Raw genomic sequence first — 22,082 nt, 5'->3', positions numbered from 1 at the left:
AAGTTGACAACTCCCTAATACATTCACAGAATTATTTGAATGTTTAATGAAGACTCTCATATTTGATTCCCTGGGTTTGAATCCCAGCTCTCCCAGTTAATAATAGCCTGATTTTTAAGAGGTTTCATATCATCCTTGTGGCTAAGTTTTATCCATAATATTAACATTCAAATGGTACCTAAGCCTGTTGCTGTGCTATTACCACAGTGCTTGCCTAGTACATACGACTCAATGAGTTTTTTTTTAATCTCAATAGGCTTTATTTATTATTTAATTTACATCCAAGTTAGTTAGCATAGGGTGCAACAATGATTTCAGGAGTAGATTCCTTAGGGGCCCTTACACATTTAGACCATCCCCCTCCCACAATCCATCCAGCATCCCTCTGTTTGTTCTCGATATTTAAGTCTTTTATGTTTTGTCACCCTCCCTGTTTTTATATTATGTTTGCTTCCCTGCTTTTATGTTCATCTGTTTTATATCTTAAATTCCTCATATGAAATATAAATACAGTCCTTATATCAGTGAAGTCATAAAGTATTTTTTTTCTCTGACTGACTAATTTCACTTTGCATAATACCCTCCTGTTCCATCCATGTAGTTGCAGATGGCAAGATTTCATTCTTTTTGATTGCCGAGTAATTGAATATATACACCACATCTTCTTTATCCACTCATCAGTCGATGGACATTTGGGCTTTTTCCATACTCTGGCTATTATCTATAGTGCTGCTATAAACATTGGGGTGTATGTACCCCTTTGAAACAGCACATCTGTATCCCTTAGATAAATACGTAGTAATGCATCTGCTGGGTCATAGCGTAGTTCTATTTTTAATTCACTTTTTAATTTTTTATTTTATTTTTTTTAACATTTATTTATTTTTGAGACAGAGAGAGACAGCATGAGCGGGGGAGGGGCAGAGAGAGAGGGAGACACAGAATCGGAAACAGGCTCCAGGCTCTGAGCCATCAGCCCAGAGCCCGACGCGGGGCTCGAACTCACGGACCATGAGATCGTGACCTGAGCCGAAGTCGGACGCTTAACCGACTGAGCCACCCAGGCGCCCCTCACTTTTTAATTTTTTAATGTTTATTTATTTTTGAGAGACAGACACATGGCACGAGTTGGGAGGGGCAAAGAGAGGGAGACACAGAATCTGAAGCAGGTGCCAGGCTCCGAACTGTCAGCACAGAGCCCGATGTGGGACACGAACTAACGAGCTGTGAGATCATGACCCAATCTGAAGTCGGATGCTAGACGACTGAGCCACTCAGGAGCCCCTCTATTTTTAATTTTTTTGAGGAACCTCCATACTGTTTTCCAGAGTGGCTTCACCAGTTTTCATTCCCACCAGCAGTGCAAAAGAGATCCGCTTTCTCCACATCCTCGCCAACATCTGTTGTTGCCTGAGTTGTTAATGTTAGCCATTCTGACAGGTGTGAGGTGGTATCTCATTGTGGTTTTGATTTGTATTTCCCTGATAATGAGTGAAGTTGAGCATTTTTTCATGTGTCGGTTGGCCAACTGGATGTCTTCTTTGGAGAAGTGTCTCTTCATGTCTTCTGCCCATTTCTTCACTGGATTATTTGCTTTCTGGCTGTTGAGTTTGATAAGTTCTTTATAGATTTTGGATACTAACCCTTTATCTGATATGTCATATGCAAATATCTTCTCCCATTCTATCAGTTGCCTTTAAGTTTTGCTGATTGTTTCCTTTGCTGTGCAGAAGCTTTAAATTTTAATGAGATCCCAATAGTTGATTTTTGCTTTTGTTTCCCTTGCCTCCAGAGACATGTTGAGTAAGAAGTTGCTTCGGCCAAGATCAAGAGGTTTTTGCCTGCTTTCTCCTGGAGGAATTTGAAGGATTCTTGTGTTACATTTAGGTCTTCCATCCATTTTGAGTTTATTTTTGTGAATGGTGTAGGAAAGTGGTCCAGGTTCATTCTTCTGCATCCAGTTTTCCCAACACCATTTGCAAAGGAGACTGTCTTTATTCCATTGGATATTCTTTCCTGCTTTGTCAAAGACTAGTTGGCCATACGTTTGTGTGTCCATTCTGGGTTCTCTTTTCTGTTCCATTGATATGAGTGTCTGTTTTTGTGCCAATACCATACTGTCTTGATGATTACAGCTTGTAGTACCTCTTGAAGTCGGGGAGTGTGATGCCTCCTACCTTGGTTTTCTTTTTCAAGATTGCTTTGGCTATTCAGGGTCTTTCTGGTTCCATACAAATTTTAGGATTCTTTGTTCTAGCTCTGCGAAGAATGCTGGTGTTATTTTGGGATTGCATTGAATATGTAGTAGTATTGACATATGGGTAGTATGGCTTTGAGTAGTATTGACATTTAACAATGTTCTTCGAATCCAGGAGCATGAAACATTTTTACTTTTTTTTGTGTGTCTGCTTCTGTTTCTTTCATAAGCTTTCTATAGTTTCCAGTGTATAGATTTTTTTACCTCTTTGGTTATTTTTATTCCTAGGTATTTTACGGTTTTTGGTGTAATTGTAAATGGGATTGATTCCTTGAGCTCTATTTGTTGTTTCATTCTTGGTGTAAAGGAATGCAACTGATTTCTGTGCATTGATTTTATATCCTACAACTCTGCAGAATTCATGAATCAGTTCTAGGAGTTTCTTGGTGGAAAAAATTTTTTGGATTTGCCATATAGAGTACCATGTCATCTGTGAAGAGTGAAAGTTTCACTTCCTCCTGCCAATTCAGATGTCTTTTACTCCTTTGTGTTGTCTGATTGCTGAGGCTAAGACTTTCAATACTATGTTGAATAACAGTGGCGAGAGTGGACATCCCTGTCTTGTTCCTGACCTTAGGGGGAAAGCTCTCAGTTTTTCCCCATTGAGGATGATATTAGCATTGGGTCATTCCTATATGGCTTTTATGATCTCGAAGTATGTTCCTTCTATCTCTACTTTCTTGAGGGTTTTTATCAAGAAAGGATGCTGTATTTTGTCAAATGCTTTCTCTGCATCTATTGAGAGGATCTTATGATTCTTGTCCTCTCTTTTATTGATGTGATGAATCACGTTAATTGTTTTGTGGATATTGAACAAGCCCAACATCCCAGGTATAAATCTTACTTGGTCCTGGTGAATAATTTTTTTAATGTATTGTTGGATCTGGTTGGGTAATATCTTGTTGAGGATTTTTGCATCCATGGTCGTCAGGGAAATTGGTCTATAGTTCCCCTTTTTAGTGGGGTCTTTGTCTTGTTTTGGAATCAAGGTAGTGCTGGCCTCATAGAATGAATTTGAAAGTTTTCCTTCCATTTCTATGTTTTGGAACAGCTTCAAGAGAATAGGTGTTAACTCTTCTTTAAAAGTTTGGTAGAATTCCCCTGGAAAGCCATCTGGCCCTGGACTCTTGTTTTTTGGCAGATTTTTGATTACTAATTCGATTTCCTTACTGGTTATGGGTCTGTTCAAATTTTCTATTTCTTCCTGTTTCAATTTTGGTACTGTATATGTTTCTAGGAATTTTTCCATTTCTTCCAGATTGCCCATCTTATTGGGATATAATTGCTCATAATATTCTATTAATATTGTTTTTATTTCTGCTGTGTTGGTTGTGATCTCTCTTCTTTCATTCTTGATTTTACTTATTTGGGTCTTTTCCTTTTTCTTTTTGATCAAACTGGCTAGTGGTTTATCAATTTTGTTAATTCTGTCAAAGAACCAGCTTCTGGTTTCATTGATCTGTTCTACTGCTTTTTTGGTTTTCATAGCATTCATTTCTGCTCTAATCCTTCTTATTTTCTGTCTTCTTCTGGTTTTGGATTTTTTTTTTTTTTTTTTTTTGCTGTTCTTTTTCCACCTCTTTAAGGCATAAGGTTAGGTTGTATATCTGAGATCATACTTCCTTCTTTAGGAATCCTGGATTGCTATATACTTTCCTCTTATGACTGCCTTTGCTGCATCCCAAAGGTTTTGGGTTGTGGTGTTATCATTTTCATTGACTTCCATATACCCTTTAATTTCTTCTTTAACTTCTTGGTTAACCCATTCATTCTTTAGTGGGATGTTCTTCAGTCCTCAAGTGTTTGTTACCTTTCCAAATTTTTTCTGTGGTTGATTTGGAGCTTCATAGCGCTGTGGTCTGAAAATATGCACAGTATGTTCTCATTCTTTTTGTACTTGCTTAGGGCTTATTTGTGTCCCAGTATGTGGTATATTCTGGAGAATGTTCCATGTGCACTGGAGAGAATGTATGTTCTTCTGCTTTAGGATGAAATGTCCTGAATATATCTGTTAAGTCGATCCAGTCCAATGTATCATTCAAAGCTATTGTTTCCTTGTTGATTTTTTTTTATTAAAAAAAATTTTTTTAACGTTTATTTATTTTTGAGACAGAGAGAGACAGAGCATAAACAGGGGAGGGTCAGAGAGAGGGAGACACAGAATCTGAAACAGGCTCCAGGCTCTGAGCTGTCAGCACAGAGCCTGATGCGGGGCTTGAACTCACGGACCGCGAGATCGTGACCTGAGCTGAAGTCGGGCGCTTAACCGACTGAGCCACCCAGGCGCCCCTCCTTGTTGATTTTTTGATTAGATGATCTGTCCTTTGCTGTGAGTGGGGTGCTGAAGTCTCCTACTATTATGGTGTTACTGTTAATGTGTTTCTTTATGTTTGCAATTAATTGATTTATATATTTGGGGACCCCCATATTTGGTGCATAAATGTTTACAATTATTAGGTCTTCTTGGTGGATAGACCCCTTGATTATGATAGAAGGCCCTTCTGCATCTCTTGATACACTCTTTATTTTAGACTCTAGATTGTCTGATATAAGTATGGCTACTCTGGCTTTCTTTTATTGACCATTAGCATGACAGATGGTTGTCCATCCCCTTACTTTCAATCTGAAGGTGCCTTTAGGTCTAAAGTGGGTCTCTTGTAAACTGCATATAGATGGATCTGGTTTTCTTATCCATTCTGTTACCCTATGCCTTTGATTGGAGCATTGAGTCCATTGATGTTTAGAGTGAGTACTGAAAGTTATGAATTTATTGCCGTTATGTCACCTGTAAGAGTTGGAGTTTCTGGTAGTGTTCTCTGGTCCTTTCTAGTTTGTTGCTTTTGGTATTTACTTATGTATGTATGTATGTATGTATGTATATATTTTATTTCCATCTTTTCTCCCCTCAGAGTCCCCCTTAAAATTTCTTGCAGGGCTGGTTTAGTGGTCACAAACTCTTTTAATTTTTGTTTGTCTGGGAAACTTTTTATCTCTCCTTCTCTTTTGAAGGACAGCCTTGCTGGATAAAGAATTCTTGGCTGCATATTTTTCTGATTCAGCACACTGAATATATCCTGCCACTCCTTTCTGGCCTGCCAAGTTTCTGTGGATAGGTCTGCTGCAAACCTGATCTGTCTTCCCTTGTAGGTTAGGGACTTTTTTTTCCTTGCCTTCATCTCCCTCTTTTTTTCTGTTTCATTATTCTCTATAAGTTTGTCCTCTATATCACTGATCTCTGTTCTGCCTCATCCATCTTTGCTGCCGCTGCCTCTATCCATGATTGCAGCTCAGTTATAGCATTTTTAATTTCATTCTGACTAGTTTTTACTTCTTTTATCTCTGCAGAAAAGGATTCTAATCTATTTTTGCCTCCAGCTAGTATTCTTATCATCATGATTCTAAATTCTGGTTCAGACATCTTGCTTGTCTTTGTGTTGGTTAAATCCCTGGCTGTCATTTCTTTGTGCTCTTTTTTTGGGGGTGAATTCCTTCGTTTGGTCGTTTTGAAGGGATAAAAGTAATTAATGAGGTAGAAAAATTTAAATTAAAAAAATATTAAAATTAAAATGTAAAAACACTCACACACACAAAAATCAAATAGGTGAGCTAGATACTAGGTGTGTTTTGGTCTATGTGTCAGAAGTTGTTTGACAGAACAGAGAAAGAAAAGGGGGGCGAGAAAATAAAGGAAATCGTTTGAGAATTTGAAAAAGCGAGTACATTGAAGTAGACTAAAATGAGATGATGTGGGGAAAATAGAATTTGAAAAAATATACACAAAAGTAAAGAATATAATAGAAAAAATTAAAGAAAAATATTTTTAATAAAAATTAAAAATAAATTTGAATTTTTTCTTTTTCTGTATTCAGGAAAAAAAGAAAGAAAAAAGATTTAAAAAAGAAAGAAAACAAGGAAATCGTTTGAAAATTTTAAAAAGTGAATACACTGTAGTAGACTAAAATAAAATGATATAAGCAAAATAGAATTTGAAAAAAATTACATAATAGCAAAAAAACTGTAAAAAATTAAATAAAAATATTTTAATAGATATTGAAGGTAAAAAAGAAGTTTTTCTCTTTCCACAATCAAGAAAAAGAAAGGAAATGAAAAAGAGAAAAAAGGAATAAGAATGAGAAAAAGAAATAAAAAGGAAATTGTTTGAAAATTTGAAAAGGTGAGTACACTGATGTGGACTAAAATAAAATGATGGAAGTAAAATAGAATGTGAAAAAAATTACAGGAAAGTAAAAAATATAGTAATAAAAACTAAAGAAAAATATTTTTAATAAAAATTGAAAATAAAAAGGAATTTTTTCTTTTTCTGTATTCAAGAAAAAGAAAAGTGTAAAAGAGAAAAAGAAAAAAAAAGAAAGAAAATTGCATAAATGAACTTTCTAACAGATTGAAATAGGACTGAAATTACTTCGTTTTCCCCTAGAAGTCAGTCTTTGAAGAGTTTTATAGTCCATAAACTAAGCCGGCTATGAGACTTGTGTTCTTGAAGAGTGAAGTTGGCCCATTTGGGCAGGGCTTAGCGTAATGGCTCCGCTCTCCACTAGATGGCGCTGCTATCTTACTAGGGTGTATTGTTGCTGTGCTGGTAGGTGCCTATGCTCAGGTGCGGGAGCAGTGAAAATTGCGCCACACGGCTACCCAGTCTGTTTTCCCGGATCAGCAATCGTGCACCCATCCTCTGTCTTCAGGTTTCGTCCACTCCCCGCTTTTTCACTCTCCGTGACCAGGCCCCAGACAGTACCTGTCTCCCGATTTTTGTCTCAGATGCTGCTGTTTTCCCCGGCCCTTTACTTCTGAAGGACTGCGGCTTTGACCCGTTCCACCGCTCTGCGGGAGGGTCTCACCGAGCAATGGCCAAATGAGCAATGGCCGAATGTCGGCTGCACCCAGGGAGGCTTGCTGGACCCTGCTGCTGCCGGTGCCCTGAGACTGCAGCCAGGGTGCCAGCCCGCCCAGAAAAAGTTCATGAGATAGTGTAGCAGCAGCATTTCAGGGATTATGGAAAATCACAACACACATCTGGCACCAGGTTTCACCCTTATTGACCTTGTTCCAGCACCAGCAAATGTGGCCGTTCTCTGGGCTCTGCTGGGACCAGGTGGCCTCAAAAGGCTCTACCAAGTGTCCTTCCAGCAGTGGAAATGCTTTTCCCCGTGTAGCCCGAGAACCTCCAGGACCCCACTGTGCTCCTGGGGATTAACCCTTCCCACCAGAGCACTGCCAGGTATCAAGCTGTGGAGTTGTAGACTCTGTGCTCCCCTTGTTTACAGTCTTAATGGAATTTAAACCTTCTCCTTTCTCCTTTCTCCCTTTTTAGTTTAGTCCCTGTGGCTGTTTCCAATTTTCCACTTTCTCTCCAGCTGCTTTTGGGGAGGGGTGCTTTTCCTGTTTTCTCCCCCCGACACCATCTCCATCCTCTCTCCACCCACAGAAGAGGCTCCCTTCCCTCCATGGCTTCTTTCTCTCCAAATTCACCTCTCCATGCTGTGTACCTGCTGAATTCTGTGGTTCAGGTTGTGCAGATTGTTGTGTTAATCCTCCAAACAGTTTTCTAGGTGTGCAGGATGGTTTAATGTTGGTCTGGCTGTATTTCATGGACGCAAGACACACAAAAAACTTCCATGCTGTTCTGCCATCTTGGCTCCCTCCAAAATTGACTTAGTTTTAAAGTGTACTTCCCACTTAAGTAAATTGTGGAATTAGGCATATGGAGAATAGTAGAAATAATATTATTCAGAAAATTTTTCATTTTTTCCATGCAGCTCTGTATTAAAAATAATAGCGAGTACAGTTGAGTTTACTATGAGCCTAATTGATTTGACCTTTAGGGACCTTCACCTAGAAGTTGTTCTTCCAAGTTACTGTACCTGATTTTTATTTATGATTTTGCATTTTTATTATTATTGTCATTATTGCATTTTTTATTATTAAAGAAGAACCCCCAAATTTTATAAGCTGAACAGGTTTCTTATTTCTAATCAGGAACATTTATTTTCTACTCTATCTTGGTTCACAGCTTGGGCCGAGGGACTGGTTGGTCTGCTTTGTTTCCCGCAGTGTTTCTCTTTGATATGTTAGATTGCTTCACAGAACCTAAATCAGTCTTGATGTCAGAATGTCTCTGTGCATAACCTGGAGGGTATGAGGTAAACAAAATCTTTAAATTTAATCAAGACCCTGGATTTAGGGCCCATTCAAATGAAGAATAAAACTTTGAGCTTTTCATTGATCTCCTTGGTGGAGTTCCTGGTGGATTTGTCAGAAATAAGAGAAACATGCATTGCAAAATGTCACACATTTTGTTCACAGCCCCAGGACTCTGTAAAGTGCTTCCATTTGTCAGCTGCCAGTCACATAATTGTAGGTCTTTTAATCTTACTTTTTTTTTTGAATTATTAAAGAAAGATTTCAAGTGCTTAAGATATATTTCCTCTCCATAGAAATATAATTTGGCCTACTAAAGGCATTAAAGGACTGGTTCTCTTCTGATTGCTACCAAATACAAAAAATTACAATTTAGTGAAATTCAACAAAATTTAACTAAATGTCATTTTATTTATATGAGGTGCTTTTCAAAATGTATTTATGATATTTATCTTCAGAGGTCATAATAAAATTATGTAATGATCAGTTTGATATAAGCACGTAAGCACACCCTAATGTTTCTGCACCACATGTCATCCCTTACTTATCAGAGGTGAAGTCTGGATAGTCAGTAGAGAGCCTGGGTCAGCCAAGAAATGTGAGTCACATTGGGTGGTTAAATACATGGACTTTTCTTTTTTTTAGTTTTTTAAAAAATTTTTATTTATTTTTGAGAGAGAGAGTGAGAGAGAGAGAGACAGAGTGCAAGTGGGGAAGGAACAGAGAGAGAGGGAGACACTGAATCTGAAGCAATCTAGGCTCTGAGCTGTCAGCACAGGGCCTGATGTGGGGCTTGAACTCACACACTGCAAGTTCATGACCTGAGCTGAAGTCTGATGCTTAACCAACTGAGGCACCACTACATGTACTTTTCAATATTTTGACACTAGTCATGTGTCAGTATATCCCATTGAGTATCAGCCATGTTTATCTAAAATGAAATTGTCACATATTCAAATTTTAATCATATCAAGATATTCTTTCTTAGTTATTTTTTTTCTTATTTTCATTAAATGTAAACACAAGTAGCCTAAAATACAATTCTTTTTACAAAATCGCTTTCTTCTCCAAACTTATTTTTTATGGCTCTTTTATAATATTCAGTCTTGTCTACTTAAGTACTTTCTTTGTTATGTAAAGATTTTGATATGCATATAAGATAAAATAAGAATTTGATGTTGAAGTAGATTGAATAAGGTATGCAGAATCAGAAACAAAGAGTTGTATGCAATTATCTCTATATATAATAAACCATAAAGTTAATCCTAATGATCTCAGTTCTTAGCCTTATGAGTTGGAAGATGGAGTGCAACAGTCCGCTGATACTCAATAACACACACTAACTGCATGTAGGCTATTCTGGGCACTCATTCAGACTAGCCTCCAATAATCATTCTTAAAGTGTGTCCTCCAAGGTATATATGTGTGAATTTCATAAGTTCTGACAATATTTTAACATGTTCGTTTCAGTCAACACCTGAGATAATAAATGATTATCTATACATTAGAACAGGACTCTGACTTATCTCTCTCACTCTGTTATGAATTTTTTTTAATTTTTTTTAACGTTTTATTTATTTTATTTTTGAGACAGGGAGAGACAGAGCATGAACAGGGGAGGGTCAGAGAGAGGGAGACACAGAATCTGAAACAGGCTCCAGGCTCTGACCTGTCAGCACAGAGCCTGACGCGGGGCTCGAACTCATGGACCGTGAGATCATGACCTGAGCCGAAGTCGGCCGCTCAACCGACTGAGCCACCCAGGCGCCCCTGTTATGAATATTAACACTTTCTCTTGTCTGATATCTTCCACTTTTAATCTGTCCTCATATACCTATTTGCATTTACATATACACTGCATACCTTCACCTTGAACAACTACTCACTTTTCCAAAGCTCTCAACATAGTTGCCTAATTAAATACATGGCTCATTTCACATGCTTCTTGACTTCTTCATTTGATATGATCTAAAAACAATAAGGGAGCAACATACATGAATTGGAATATTGTTTTTGCTTGTCTTAGCAATTCTGTGAAGGGTACTTTGAATCTCCTTTTTAAAAGTTCCTTCTAATGGTGTAGTAATTGTTTTTATGACTTTTCCAATGAACTATGAAGTACTCTAATGTCAGGCCACATTCCTGTGGTAATGAAGTCTAAGAGAGAGAAGCTATCATTTAATCCTGGCCTGATATTGAAGAGTTGCCTCCATTCTTTTCATAAAAGAGGTATAAAAAGATAAGGAGAGACAAGATTCAAATGAGCATCATTATCATCATCATTTTTATCATCAAATATTTATTGATACTTGTCCTATGCCCAAAGCTCTAAGGACTACTATAATGAATTTTAAAATTCCTTGCCCAATCTTGGGCTAGTTATAGATAGAAAAAGAAAGCATCAGTAAAAGTTCTTGGGAGAGCTTTTGAAAATAAACACGGGTTAAACATCATCTCCATAAAATCTTTCCTCACAACGAGAACAGTAGCAAAATGATTGTTAACTAAATGCTTAATCCACCCTTGTTTAATCCAATACCTAATATGTTAGTACTTTTATTCGGAAGTGCAACATATAGTACTGTAGGGCATCTCTTGAGATCAACACATAAAATCTAATTATACTTGTTTTATGGCATTTGAAGGTTCAAACTTTAAAATCACATAATTTTATTTTTGCATTAATGATATATGTTTTGCTAATAACTATAATTTATTTACCTTCAACACTTTTTTTTTCTAACCAAATATTGTGAAGGAAAAGTTCATTTCCTAGAAAAATGTTCCTAAGTCAGGCTTCCCAAAAACGAAACTGAGATTTACATGCAGGGAACTTCTTGAGGATATTTTCAACAACAGTACCTGTTAGAGAGAAACAAGAGTAGGACTGGGAAAGAAAGATGTTGAACTAACAGGTAGTTATAACAGAAGCCTCAGTTAATCACCCAGGCATGCTGAAGCATCCTTCAGAGTTGACCCAAATTGAGTCACTCTCATACACCATATAACAACCAGTGAGAGAGCCCAAACTTGAGCAAGGCAATTCCCTTTAGCCAAGGAAAATTCAATTCATGGAGAAGAATTCATATCCAAACTGTTGGAAAGCAACACCTCCAGCAGCAGGAGAAATGAGTTCCTTTATTTTGAACAAAGATCTGGGATGCTCATTACTTCATATACCACAGTCAACCACAACTACTTTCAAAAATAAATATACTTCATCTGAAAAGTGTTTCCCATAAATTCTGATGTGTCTGGTTTTTTTCTGAGTAAATATACAAGAGGGTGATGACTGGAAAGAACTATAACTTCTGCCACTGAAGCAGTTTTTGTTACTATAGCTGATATACATCTTCCTGTTCTTTGCAATTTCTGTTACTCTCATCCTTATTTGGTAAAATATGCTAGTTAGTGGTTTGCCTGGTGCAGTAATCTAGAATGTTATGCCTGAGTTCTGATCTCTTAGTAAAGCTGTTGGTGCTGTGTTTGTCTATTTACTGACAACATTGGACAAAGAAGTACCAACATACTATACTTAAAACAATTGGAAATATATTTATCAAACTATTCCAAATGGTTATCTCTGGGAAATAAGACTATGTAAGACTTTATTTCATACGTGCTTAAATTAGTTATTTATAATTGTCATACTTTTTTTGGTTAAAATTAATATTATAATGAACTAAAGTTGCAAAACCAATTCACGGTCTCTCGTGCATTTTTAAGTGCAAACAAAGAAGAATGGGGCGCTTGGGTGACTCAGTCGGTCAAGTGTCTGACTCTTGATCTCAGCTCAGGTCTTGATCTCTTGGGTTGGTTCCTAAGATCGAGCCCTGCTATAAGCACAGAGTCTGCTAGGGATTCTCTCTCTCCTCTCTCTCTGCCCTCCCCCCTCCCCCCACACCGCTTCTGTCTCTCTAAATTAAATAAATAAATAAATAAATAAATGTGTAGATGTGTCCATTTGAATTTTCAAAGTCATTGATTACTAAGTCCATTGATTATGTGAGTATTGTGTTTCTGCATTAATTTATTAGGTCATTCATATGTATCATCCTATTATGTCTGTTGTAATCATTTTCAAAATGTCATCATAATTTGGATATTTTCAACATTAGATGAGTAGACTCATCATTGACAACATGAGAAGTTTTGTTTTTGGAATTTTATATGAAGTAAAAATAAGTAGGTATGATCTCTGTCCTCAATCATTAAGTATGGAATATAAGACAATATTTCAAATAAGTATACTTTAAGGATAATCTGATAAAAGTTGTTAGCTAATTTTTGTTAGGCAATATTAAAAAAAAAAAAACATTTAAAAATGAGTTAGGATTTTAAGAGGGCCTGGGTAAAATCATACTTCCAATAAGCAGATAAGGGTATAACATTCCAGGAAGAACTATCAGGATGTAAACATAGATATAGGAAAATATAATATTTAATTCTAATCTAGTTTGATGAAAACAGTGATTCATAACATCTGCCTGTGCTTTGGAAATATCTGGAGAGATGTTTTTGTTAGGATAACATAAATGAAAAGGATTAGGAATCAGAAAAGTCATTTTGGAAAACTTGTCCAACATGTAAGACTGACCAGTTGGAGAAAGTTGGGTGAAGAGGGCTTAGAGAGAAAGTAAGACAAGGAATACAGACTTGAGAAAAGTTTGTTAGATAGATAGATGATAGATACATAGACAGATGACAGATGATAGATAGATAGATAGATAGATAGATAGATAGATAGATGATAGATGATGATAGATAGATATTTGCATATATTATTTCTGTTATAACATTGTCTATGCATACAAATATTTTACTGATCACATTTCTCAGTTCATATACTTTAATGGCTTATTTCTCTAAAGGATTCTTTAATTTCTACTGTGAAAATGTTCAGTACAGAGGCACATGTTGAGACAGTCTGGTAAAGAAGGTTTTGACACAGACAGGGGCATGGGAAGTCTTCCAAATTCCACAAGTTATCATATACTCTGCTTAGAAAAGGAGTTGTCTATGCTATTAATGAAATAAAGGACTCTAATGTTTTTGAGGACTCTAATATTTGAAAATATTCCAAATATAAACTTGTCTGTTGTGGATATGTTTGCCAAAATTAAAACATTTCTTTCCAAAGAAATAATATTGGTAATATGGGTTGTATGTTAAAAGCACTTAAACTTCACTGGGCAGAAGATGTGTGGCATGAAATTCTATAAATGATTTTAAATAAGATCTAGTGTATTCACAAATACACAAATCTTTATCTAGAACTGTATGGAAACCTATTACATCTGAAAGTTTATTCTTACTAAAAATATTTTTCAGGGCATAAAATGACTTTAAAGCTGGGAGTCTCTGGCACAGAGAGCAGACTTTTTTTTTAATGTGATCCCAACTATGTGCTGTCAACCATCAATGTTAGTAAATTTGTTTTCTTAATTTCTTAATTTTGTATGTATACCATTTACTCCTGGTTTATGCAACTCTATTGCATTTATAGCTTTCTATAACCACTGAATCACTCCTTTGCCTGTCCAACTTTTTAAAAAAGATAGCATAGTCTAAAAATTAAGTCTAGAAATATTGTTAGCTGAAAAAAAAAAACAGATTAAGAATCAACCTGTGATCCCAAGAAAAAGAAATAAGTAAAATCCTATAAAATTCTCATTTTTTTCTTAATATTTAAAAACTATATAATATTTTGGTCTCTTTAGAGATATATTGATATTGCATAACTATAGAACTATTATTCTAAGATATATTTTGTGGCTTTGTAAGCCCCAAAGCAGACAGCAAGATAGCAGAAAAGAAAAGAAGTTAGGCCATAGCAAAAAAAAAAAAAAAAAAAGAAAAAAAAAAATTGTGATGTTTCTTCTCTGGTCAAATGAAACCCATAATGTTCTCATTAAATTACTTGGAAAATTTTTGTTACACTGTGATGGAGACATGCTGTGAAAGTACATACCAGGTCAACGAGAACTAAGTATGGAAGGAGTCCAGAACTATGACTGATCCCAAATAGATAGATGCTCAATAAATCTGTGTTGGATACATTGAAGAGTAGTAGGAAGTATCTGGCATATAAGGCAAAGTAGGCAAAGAACTAAGACTGAGATTTTGAGCAAGCCTTAGGTAATGTCTAACAAATACTAATAATATTTCTTTTTGATTTGCTTGGATTCATGGAGACAATGTCAAAGCATTCAGATTCGAATACTGTAAAGAAAATAAATGAACCTACTGTTATAATTAAACACCATTTCTTTTCTTCTTCATGCTGCTAGAAATGTATATGTACTCTCTGTAAGTCTCCCAACTATGCTACAATGTAGATATTTTGATCCATAGTTTGAAGATGACTAATTTAAAGTTTGGATGGGTTGGCAATTATGTTTTATTGCTTTTTTTTGGTTATTTTTCATTTCTTGAACATAATAATGTTTTTCCATTTATGGTGGTAATATACAATTTCTATTTTTGGCTTTATTATGGTATAATTGACAAAATTGTAAGATTATTTAAAGTGCACAACATGATGATTTGATACATGTGTACATTATAAAGGGATTCTCCCATGTAGTTAATTAACACCTCAGAATTTTTATCTGTTTTTAAGAGAATATTTCTCTCTTAACATGTTTGAAATTATACAATACAATATTATCAACTATAGTCACCATGTTATTATACATTAGATCCTGAGAGCTTATTCATCTTATAGCTGAAAGTTTGTGTGATTTTACCAACCTCTTCCTATTTCCTCTACACCCAGCCCCTGACAACTGCTTTTCTTCCTTTTCTGTGGGTTTGACTCTTTTTCTTTCGTTCTCTTTCTTTCTTTCTTTCTTTCTTCTTTTTCTTTCTTCCTTTCTTTTCTTTCTTTCTTTCTTTCTTTCTTTCTTTCTTTCTTTCTTTCTTTCTTTCTTTCAAATTCCACATGTAAGTGATACGGTACAATATTTGTCTTTGTCTGATTTACTTCACCTAGCTTACTGCCCTGAAAGTTCATGTTGTCACAAACAACAGTATTTCCTTCTTTCTCAATGTTGGTAATTATGTATGGGAGATCATTTTAAACCAAAGTCTAACACTCTCCACACCTTTATTACTTTTTAACTTGTCATGAATTCTTCTCTGTTTGAAGGTAGGGAAAAATAGAGATTCCATTAAATAATTCCCCTCGACTGCACAGATAAGACAGGCCTTTCAGGCACACACCTCAGAGACATCAGTTTATTCCAGATTCTGATTCTCACCATTCCAAGGACTAACAGTTTCCCCAGATTCACAAGAACTGTTTTGTTCTTGTTTGGGAAGAGTCAAAGACTTCTGAGGAAAAACGAAAACGAAAATGATGTGTAAAGCAAAATATAAATACACACACACACGCACACTCCACAATGAATTGAAGGAAGGAAGCATTGAACTAGACAGACAAAATTCATGCCATCTTAGAGTTAAGCTTGTAATGGGAAAACTAGACAAAAATAAAAACATAAATGAACATATTTTTATTTGCTATGGGGGAAAATATTAAAATTAGGATAACAGTGATTGTGAATACGGAAGGAGATGCAGTTTTATCTAGTGTAGTCAACTAGGCCTCACTGAGAAAATGGTATTTGAATAAACACCTGAAGAAAGTGAAGGAATGAATTGTGTGAAATCTAGGAAAAGAGAGGGCCAGGAAGAGGAACAAAGTCTTTGAGGAGACATAAGTTCAGTGTAACTACAGCATAGTAGTCAAGGGTAAGGATAGAATATAATGAATTAAAGAGGTGAAAAGAGGGCACAATCTATACAGTGCTGAAGGATTATGGTGTTAAAAATGAAAAAAAAAAATCGCTTACAGGGACAAGAATGTCCAAGTCAGCTAATCATTACATTCTTATTCTCTCTGGAAGTTACCTAGGAAGTCAAATTAATACTATAATTACTAAATAAAACAGTAGGGGAATGAAAAATTCCCAAGATAATGTTGATGATGTTTCTACACTGAATTTGAGACATACTTGCCCTCTCTACAGAGAATAATTCAACAGCAAAGAGTAGTATCTTCTATCAAGTCTCCTGCTCTAAATAGTGCTAGATGCATCCTGCCAAATTCCCTTTTATCGTTTTACCCCTTGCGCTACACTTTTCTGGTGAATTGAACTTCTCTTTTTAACTGAAATTTTTGTCACCGATTCTGCCAATATTCTACATAGTCCTACAGAGACACTTTTTACCTGTCATGTTAATTAGAAAGATGCCTCTGGAAACACCAAAATCACTTATTTTATACAATGTAGTTGTGATTTTCTGTCAAGAAAATGGTATTTATTTTGTGTTAAATATGTATCAGGCCCTGGACTAATTGTTTTAAATACATAGTTTTACTTGATCATCTCAATAAACCTGTGATGTCCTAATCAATGACTAATGTGTCTTCACTAAAATTACTATTGTTATAAATATCTGTTCTTTTCCATTGTGGAAGACCGCTAATGCCTATTCCACTTACCATAGGCTTTCTCATGTGACTTGGCAAATGAAATGTAGGTGGGAGATTTAAGAACCAGTATGTGTTTGCCAAGTGCCCTTTTCCCTGTCCCACGGTGATGACAATGTCCCAGGTAGGAGATATTCCATTAACCTGGGGCCCAGAATGAAGATAATGTAAAGTGGGTATGCTCCCCTTGGTCATGGAGCTGTGTGACATGAGCCACTGAGATTTAGGAAAGGGGGTCCAGTCCGTTTTTGGTTTTATTATTAATAGCCTAATGTGCTCTATAATGCTTATGTAATCCATATTCTGAACCTAAGTTTTTATAGTCCTTTTAAATATGGCTGTGGATTTGACCAATTTACACACATTATTTTTATAACATCATTAATATCCAAAGTTCTATTTAGGTAATAACATTTATGATAAAAAAAAAAAAAAGTAACCACTATGTAATAGAATTTTGACTTGAAAACTGACAATCTTCTATATATGGTATATATGCCATATATATAGATATATATAGATATGTATATAGATATATATGATTAGATAACTTGAATAGATAATTCTACTATTATATAGATAGATATAGATATAGATATAGATATAGATATAGATATAGATATAGATATAGATATATAGTAAAGTTAAGTTATGATATCACTTTGTGAAATGGCTGCCTATCTGCCAATAGTCAACTTCTTTCCTGATATGCAACCAAATGCTGAGATATCTAACTCACCTAGAATGTACGCTTTCAAACTATTTATCTGAATTTTCTCAGATTCCTTTTCTCCACAAACATCAAAGCTTTCTTGATCCTCTTTTTCAGACATGGACTCAATTACTTCATTTCTTAAGTTCCCAAAGCACTCAGTTTCCTCTCTCATTAGGATAGACACCATACTGTTGCATATTAAGATGTGGTGTGATGGTATAACATAGTGGCTAACAGCAGGCACTCTGCCATTTACTAGCTGTGAGATCTTGCGGTTTATTTTCTTACTCTCTAAAATGGGAAGACCAATTTCCATATCAAAAAATTATTATAGTTTAAATAAGTTGATCTATATAAGTTCTCAACAGTACCTGGCACAAAGTAAGTTCTCCAAGTATCAGTTATTTATTATTATTATTATTATTATTATTATTATTATTATTTTCTTCATTGTAATAAACTTATTTACTTATTACCTTCTCTTTATTTCCAGCTAGCTTATTTATAACTATCTGTTTATAAGCATTATGATAACTATGTGTTTAATAAGCTTATCTTTATTCTCAGCTAAATATTATGTTTCTGGCTATTAGAGAAAATTTTAATTGGAACTGTTAAAAGATAAACTGAGGCATATTAAAAATTTTGAGAGCTACTTTGCCCCAAAATTGAATCCAATAGGCAGCATCCATTTAATACATAGAATGGAGCAGAGGAGCTGTACAAAATGAAAGAGTTTTATGGCCTAAAGGGAGCAGAAACTAGGAAGTTATTCTAGGCAGGAAAGCAGGTTGATTATTGCACTCATTAGGGCATGACAGAGGTCTTTCAGGCAGACTACCTAACTAGTGCCAATCAGGTGATTCCTGACTGACTGGTTTAAGATTCCTTTTCTAGGAGAGCTGAAACTGTAATTAAGTCTTGGTTTGGTGACATGACTCTATTTGGGGTCTATTGTCTTGTTTTTAACAGTGTCTATTGTATTACTCAGCACAGTAGCTTATGCACATATCATAGTAGTTGCAGAATTGTCCATTTAAACTAATGATCACAAGCATAATTCCAGGAGACTGATTTGAATCCCAGTCTACTGTTATGGCCTGTGTGACTTGAAAACATTATTAAAACTCTCCAAACCCTTGTTTATTCACCAGTGAGCTAGAGTCAATGATATCTGCCTCCTGGTTAGATGACCATTAACTGAGGTAATATATGTAAAAGCTTCAGCGCAGGGCCTGATGCATCAAGAAGTGCTCAATCAATGGTAGCTAGGTGCTCAGTAGGGATGAACACAATGACTAAAAGATTATGCCAACCATTTTTACCTTGTCTCTCTACTTTCTCCTAGTATCTCTCACACGTAAAACCTAAAATAGAATCTAGCTTTCCATTAAGCTTTGTTTATGTTGTTTTCCAGATGTTTTCTAATTATAAATATTGCCTCTGACGTCACGTTTCTGGATTAACAGGGTCACTCTCTTTTCTTGTTTTGCTGTGTTTTTTTTTTTTTGTCTGGTGCCCCTAGTTGATCACAGAGGTAACTCATGGTAGGTGCTTAATAAATATTTAAAACTTGGCCTTTGAAAACACTAGGTATTTCACCAAAATTAGGTTGCATTTAGAAATCTCAGACAGTCCATTAACAGATTCACCAAGACCAAATTTAGAAAAATTCAAGCTCTTTCTTAACTTGTGTCGGTAAGAAATGTTAAACTGTCAAGAATCATTATTAAAAAAAAACTATGATTACTATTTACAGTGACAACTTGATATAATTCATTACTTCACTAATATTCTCAATAAGCAATACCTCACACTAAAAAAAATATTAAGTAGATTAAGCATGTGAATTGTTTTTCTCATTTACATTAAATTAGTAGTGTGCAAGTTCATAGACCTCTAAACATGTTTAACCTTGAAAAATGTTTTCCTTTGCTACAATGTGTCAAATTACCTTTATGGAGATGGAATCTTCATTTCTTGGTGACATTTACCATAATGAACAAACTTTTGAGTTTTGCATTTAAATGGTCTCATGTTTTGTCTTGTCTCTTCTGTTGTAGGCATCAATTGTAATGAAGTAAATATAGATGAAGGTCTATCAAAGCCCTGTCTCCATTGTGGAGCTGGCACTGATGGCATCAATCATTGTACCTGTGACTGCAAGAGTAGCTTTTCTGGAACACACTGTGAAGCAAATGCAAATGATTGCCTCTCAAATCCTTGTCTACATGGAAGGTTGCTATTTTTATTTTTCTATTATTAAATCCGAAAGTAAATTTAACTCACAATATTTAAGACTTAATGTCAAGGGAAAGTTGATAAAGATAATTTTAATTACGCTCTTTCATAAAACAAGAGCCAAGCACAGTTAAGATGACAGATGCTGCCTGTTTTACTTAATGCAGTGTACTGATACATTATCTCTGCCCTTCTTTTACTTCTGCTCATTAGCATAAAGTAATGTTCAATAAATGTGGATTAATTGGACTTTAATATACTTAAAGGTAACTGCTTTCAGTAATAGAAGTAGAAGGTAAGATGATGAGACATTCTATTATTTGCTCTGTGAAGGGATAATGCCACACACTTAGTATTTAAAATGTCCCTAAGTAGACTTGTTCTCTCATCCCTATGTGCATGTAAGGTATTGTTTGACATTATGGAATTGTATAGTGACCATCCTGCTCATGGATAGAATATTAGTTTATGCAAACTGAGACCCTGGATATTTCTAGGAGATGCAGGTGGCAAAGAAGAATGGCTCATAGATGCACCAGACTGCCTCTGCAGCAATATTTTTCTTTTCTAGTCCTGCCACTGACCTTGTAAACAGGGAAGAGAGGATGAGGATGGGTAGCTCATTGCAATGCAGTTTGGCCATAGCTGACTTCAGTTCCCTACATGAACTCTAGACATACTGTTTATCTTTGAAACTGTTCTTTCTTTACATTGCCATGGGGAAGACGGCAAAAATTAAAATTGATCCGTTCTCTCAGTCCAGTCACCTTGAAGGATAAGAAACCAGGAACAGGGGCGCCTGGGTGGCGCAGTCGGTTAAGCGTCCGACTTCAGCCAGGTCACGATCTCACGGTCCGTGAGTTCGAGCCCCGCGTCGGGCTCTGGGCTGATGGCTCGGAGCCTGGAGCCTGTTTCCGATTCTGTGTCTCCCTCTCTCTCTGCCCCTCCCCCGTTCATGCTCTGTCTCTCTCTGTCCCAAAAATAAATAAACGTTGAAAAAAAAAAAATTTAAAAAAAGAAACCAGGAACAGACTCTGCCTTCTGTTGCTTATGGGAATGTATTTTTTTACAGTAACTAGAAAAGAAAAACTTTAAATGGTGAAACTCCCTTGAAATTAGACTTTATTTTCTTAATTATTTAAAAATTTAATTCTGTGTTTCAGATGCATAGATCTCATTATTGAATATCAATGTTCATGTGTTACAGAATGGACTAGCTCAAGATGTGAGATCAAGATTAATGTAAGTTTCATAATTTTTATTAAATCTAAAGTAATTTAAAATAAAAACCAAACTACTTGCTATGGGTTTCAAATTAATGAACAGTTATTAAAGATTTAACTGCTCTTTCAATTCTCTCCTTTGGAATTTCTACGTTGTTCTAAACAGAATGGAAAATCACAGCTTCTGTTCAGTTTTCCTCCTCTATCTCTTGTTATCATCAATTTATACAATCTGGATCCCTCAATAATTAAGTCCTGGGGTGCCCCTGGGGGACTTAGCTGGTTAAGCATCTGATTTTAACTCGGTCATGATCTCGCAGCTTGCAAGTTGGAACCCTGCATTGGGCTCTGTTCTGACAGCTCAGAGCCTCGAGCCTGCTTCAGATTCTGTCTCTGGCTCTCTCTGCCCCTCCCCCACTCGTGCTCTGTCTCTCTCTCTCTCTCTCAAAAATAAATAAACATTAAAAATTTTAGAAAATAGTAATAATTACTTCCTGAAAGTGGTCATTGTCAAAAGAAGCCTCAAAAGGCTTATGCTTTGCCCTCTACCTTCCCCATTCTGGTCTTGAGACTCACAGGTGTCTGTGGATGTCTAGGGATGAGAGGAGTTTAAATTGATCCAGATATCACAAGAAGAAAGTAAATAATGGATGTATGTGCCAAGAGGTGGTACAGGTAAAGAACACCAATACCTGTAACACTCTCAAGATCTGTTTACCAGTTTTCAGAAATCTGTGATGTGATTGAGTCATGGTATTTTATGCCTCATTTATTGAGAAATGTCGGTTACCTGAAGTTTAGGATCATATTTGGTAGATGAGAAACTTGTGAGCCTTCCTGAATAATGGGACATTCTTCCAAATCTTTTCTGTCTGGCATAGTAAAGAAAGGAAGTAAAAGGACTAAAAAGAGCCTTTAATATTGTGAGACTATGGATATTTTATTTAAATCCTTTGTCTCTTTCCCTTATCAGTAAAATATAGCTATAAT

The 22,082-nt window shown here is 35.7% G+C and overlaps 1 protein-coding gene across 1 annotated transcript in view; it reads left to right on the top strand.

Annotated features, from left to right (window-relative positions):
- Positions 1 to 22,082, top strand: part of LOC123609907 (protein eyes shut homolog) — a 212,204-nt gene that overhangs the window by 177,771 nt on the left and 12,351 nt on the right. The window contains exons 9-10 of the mRNA XM_045500917.1: positions 19,692 to 19,866; positions 21,033 to 21,111. Coding sequence (XP_045356873.1) covers positions 19,692 to 19,866; positions 21,033 to 21,111 — 254 coding nt within the window. The remainder of the gene's footprint in view (positions 1 to 19,691; positions 19,867 to 21,032; positions 21,112 to 22,082) is intronic.

Source organism: Leopardus geoffroyi, chromosome B2 (genome assembly GCF_018350155.1).
Source record: "Leopardus geoffroyi isolate Oge1 chromosome B2, O.geoffroyi_Oge1_pat1.0, whole genome shotgun sequence".
NCBI classification, from domain to species: Eukaryota; Metazoa; Chordata; class Mammalia; order Carnivora; family Felidae; genus Leopardus; species Leopardus geoffroyi.
Note: the sequence above shows the minus strand (reverse complement) of the source record. Positions and strands in the feature narration are given on the sequence as shown.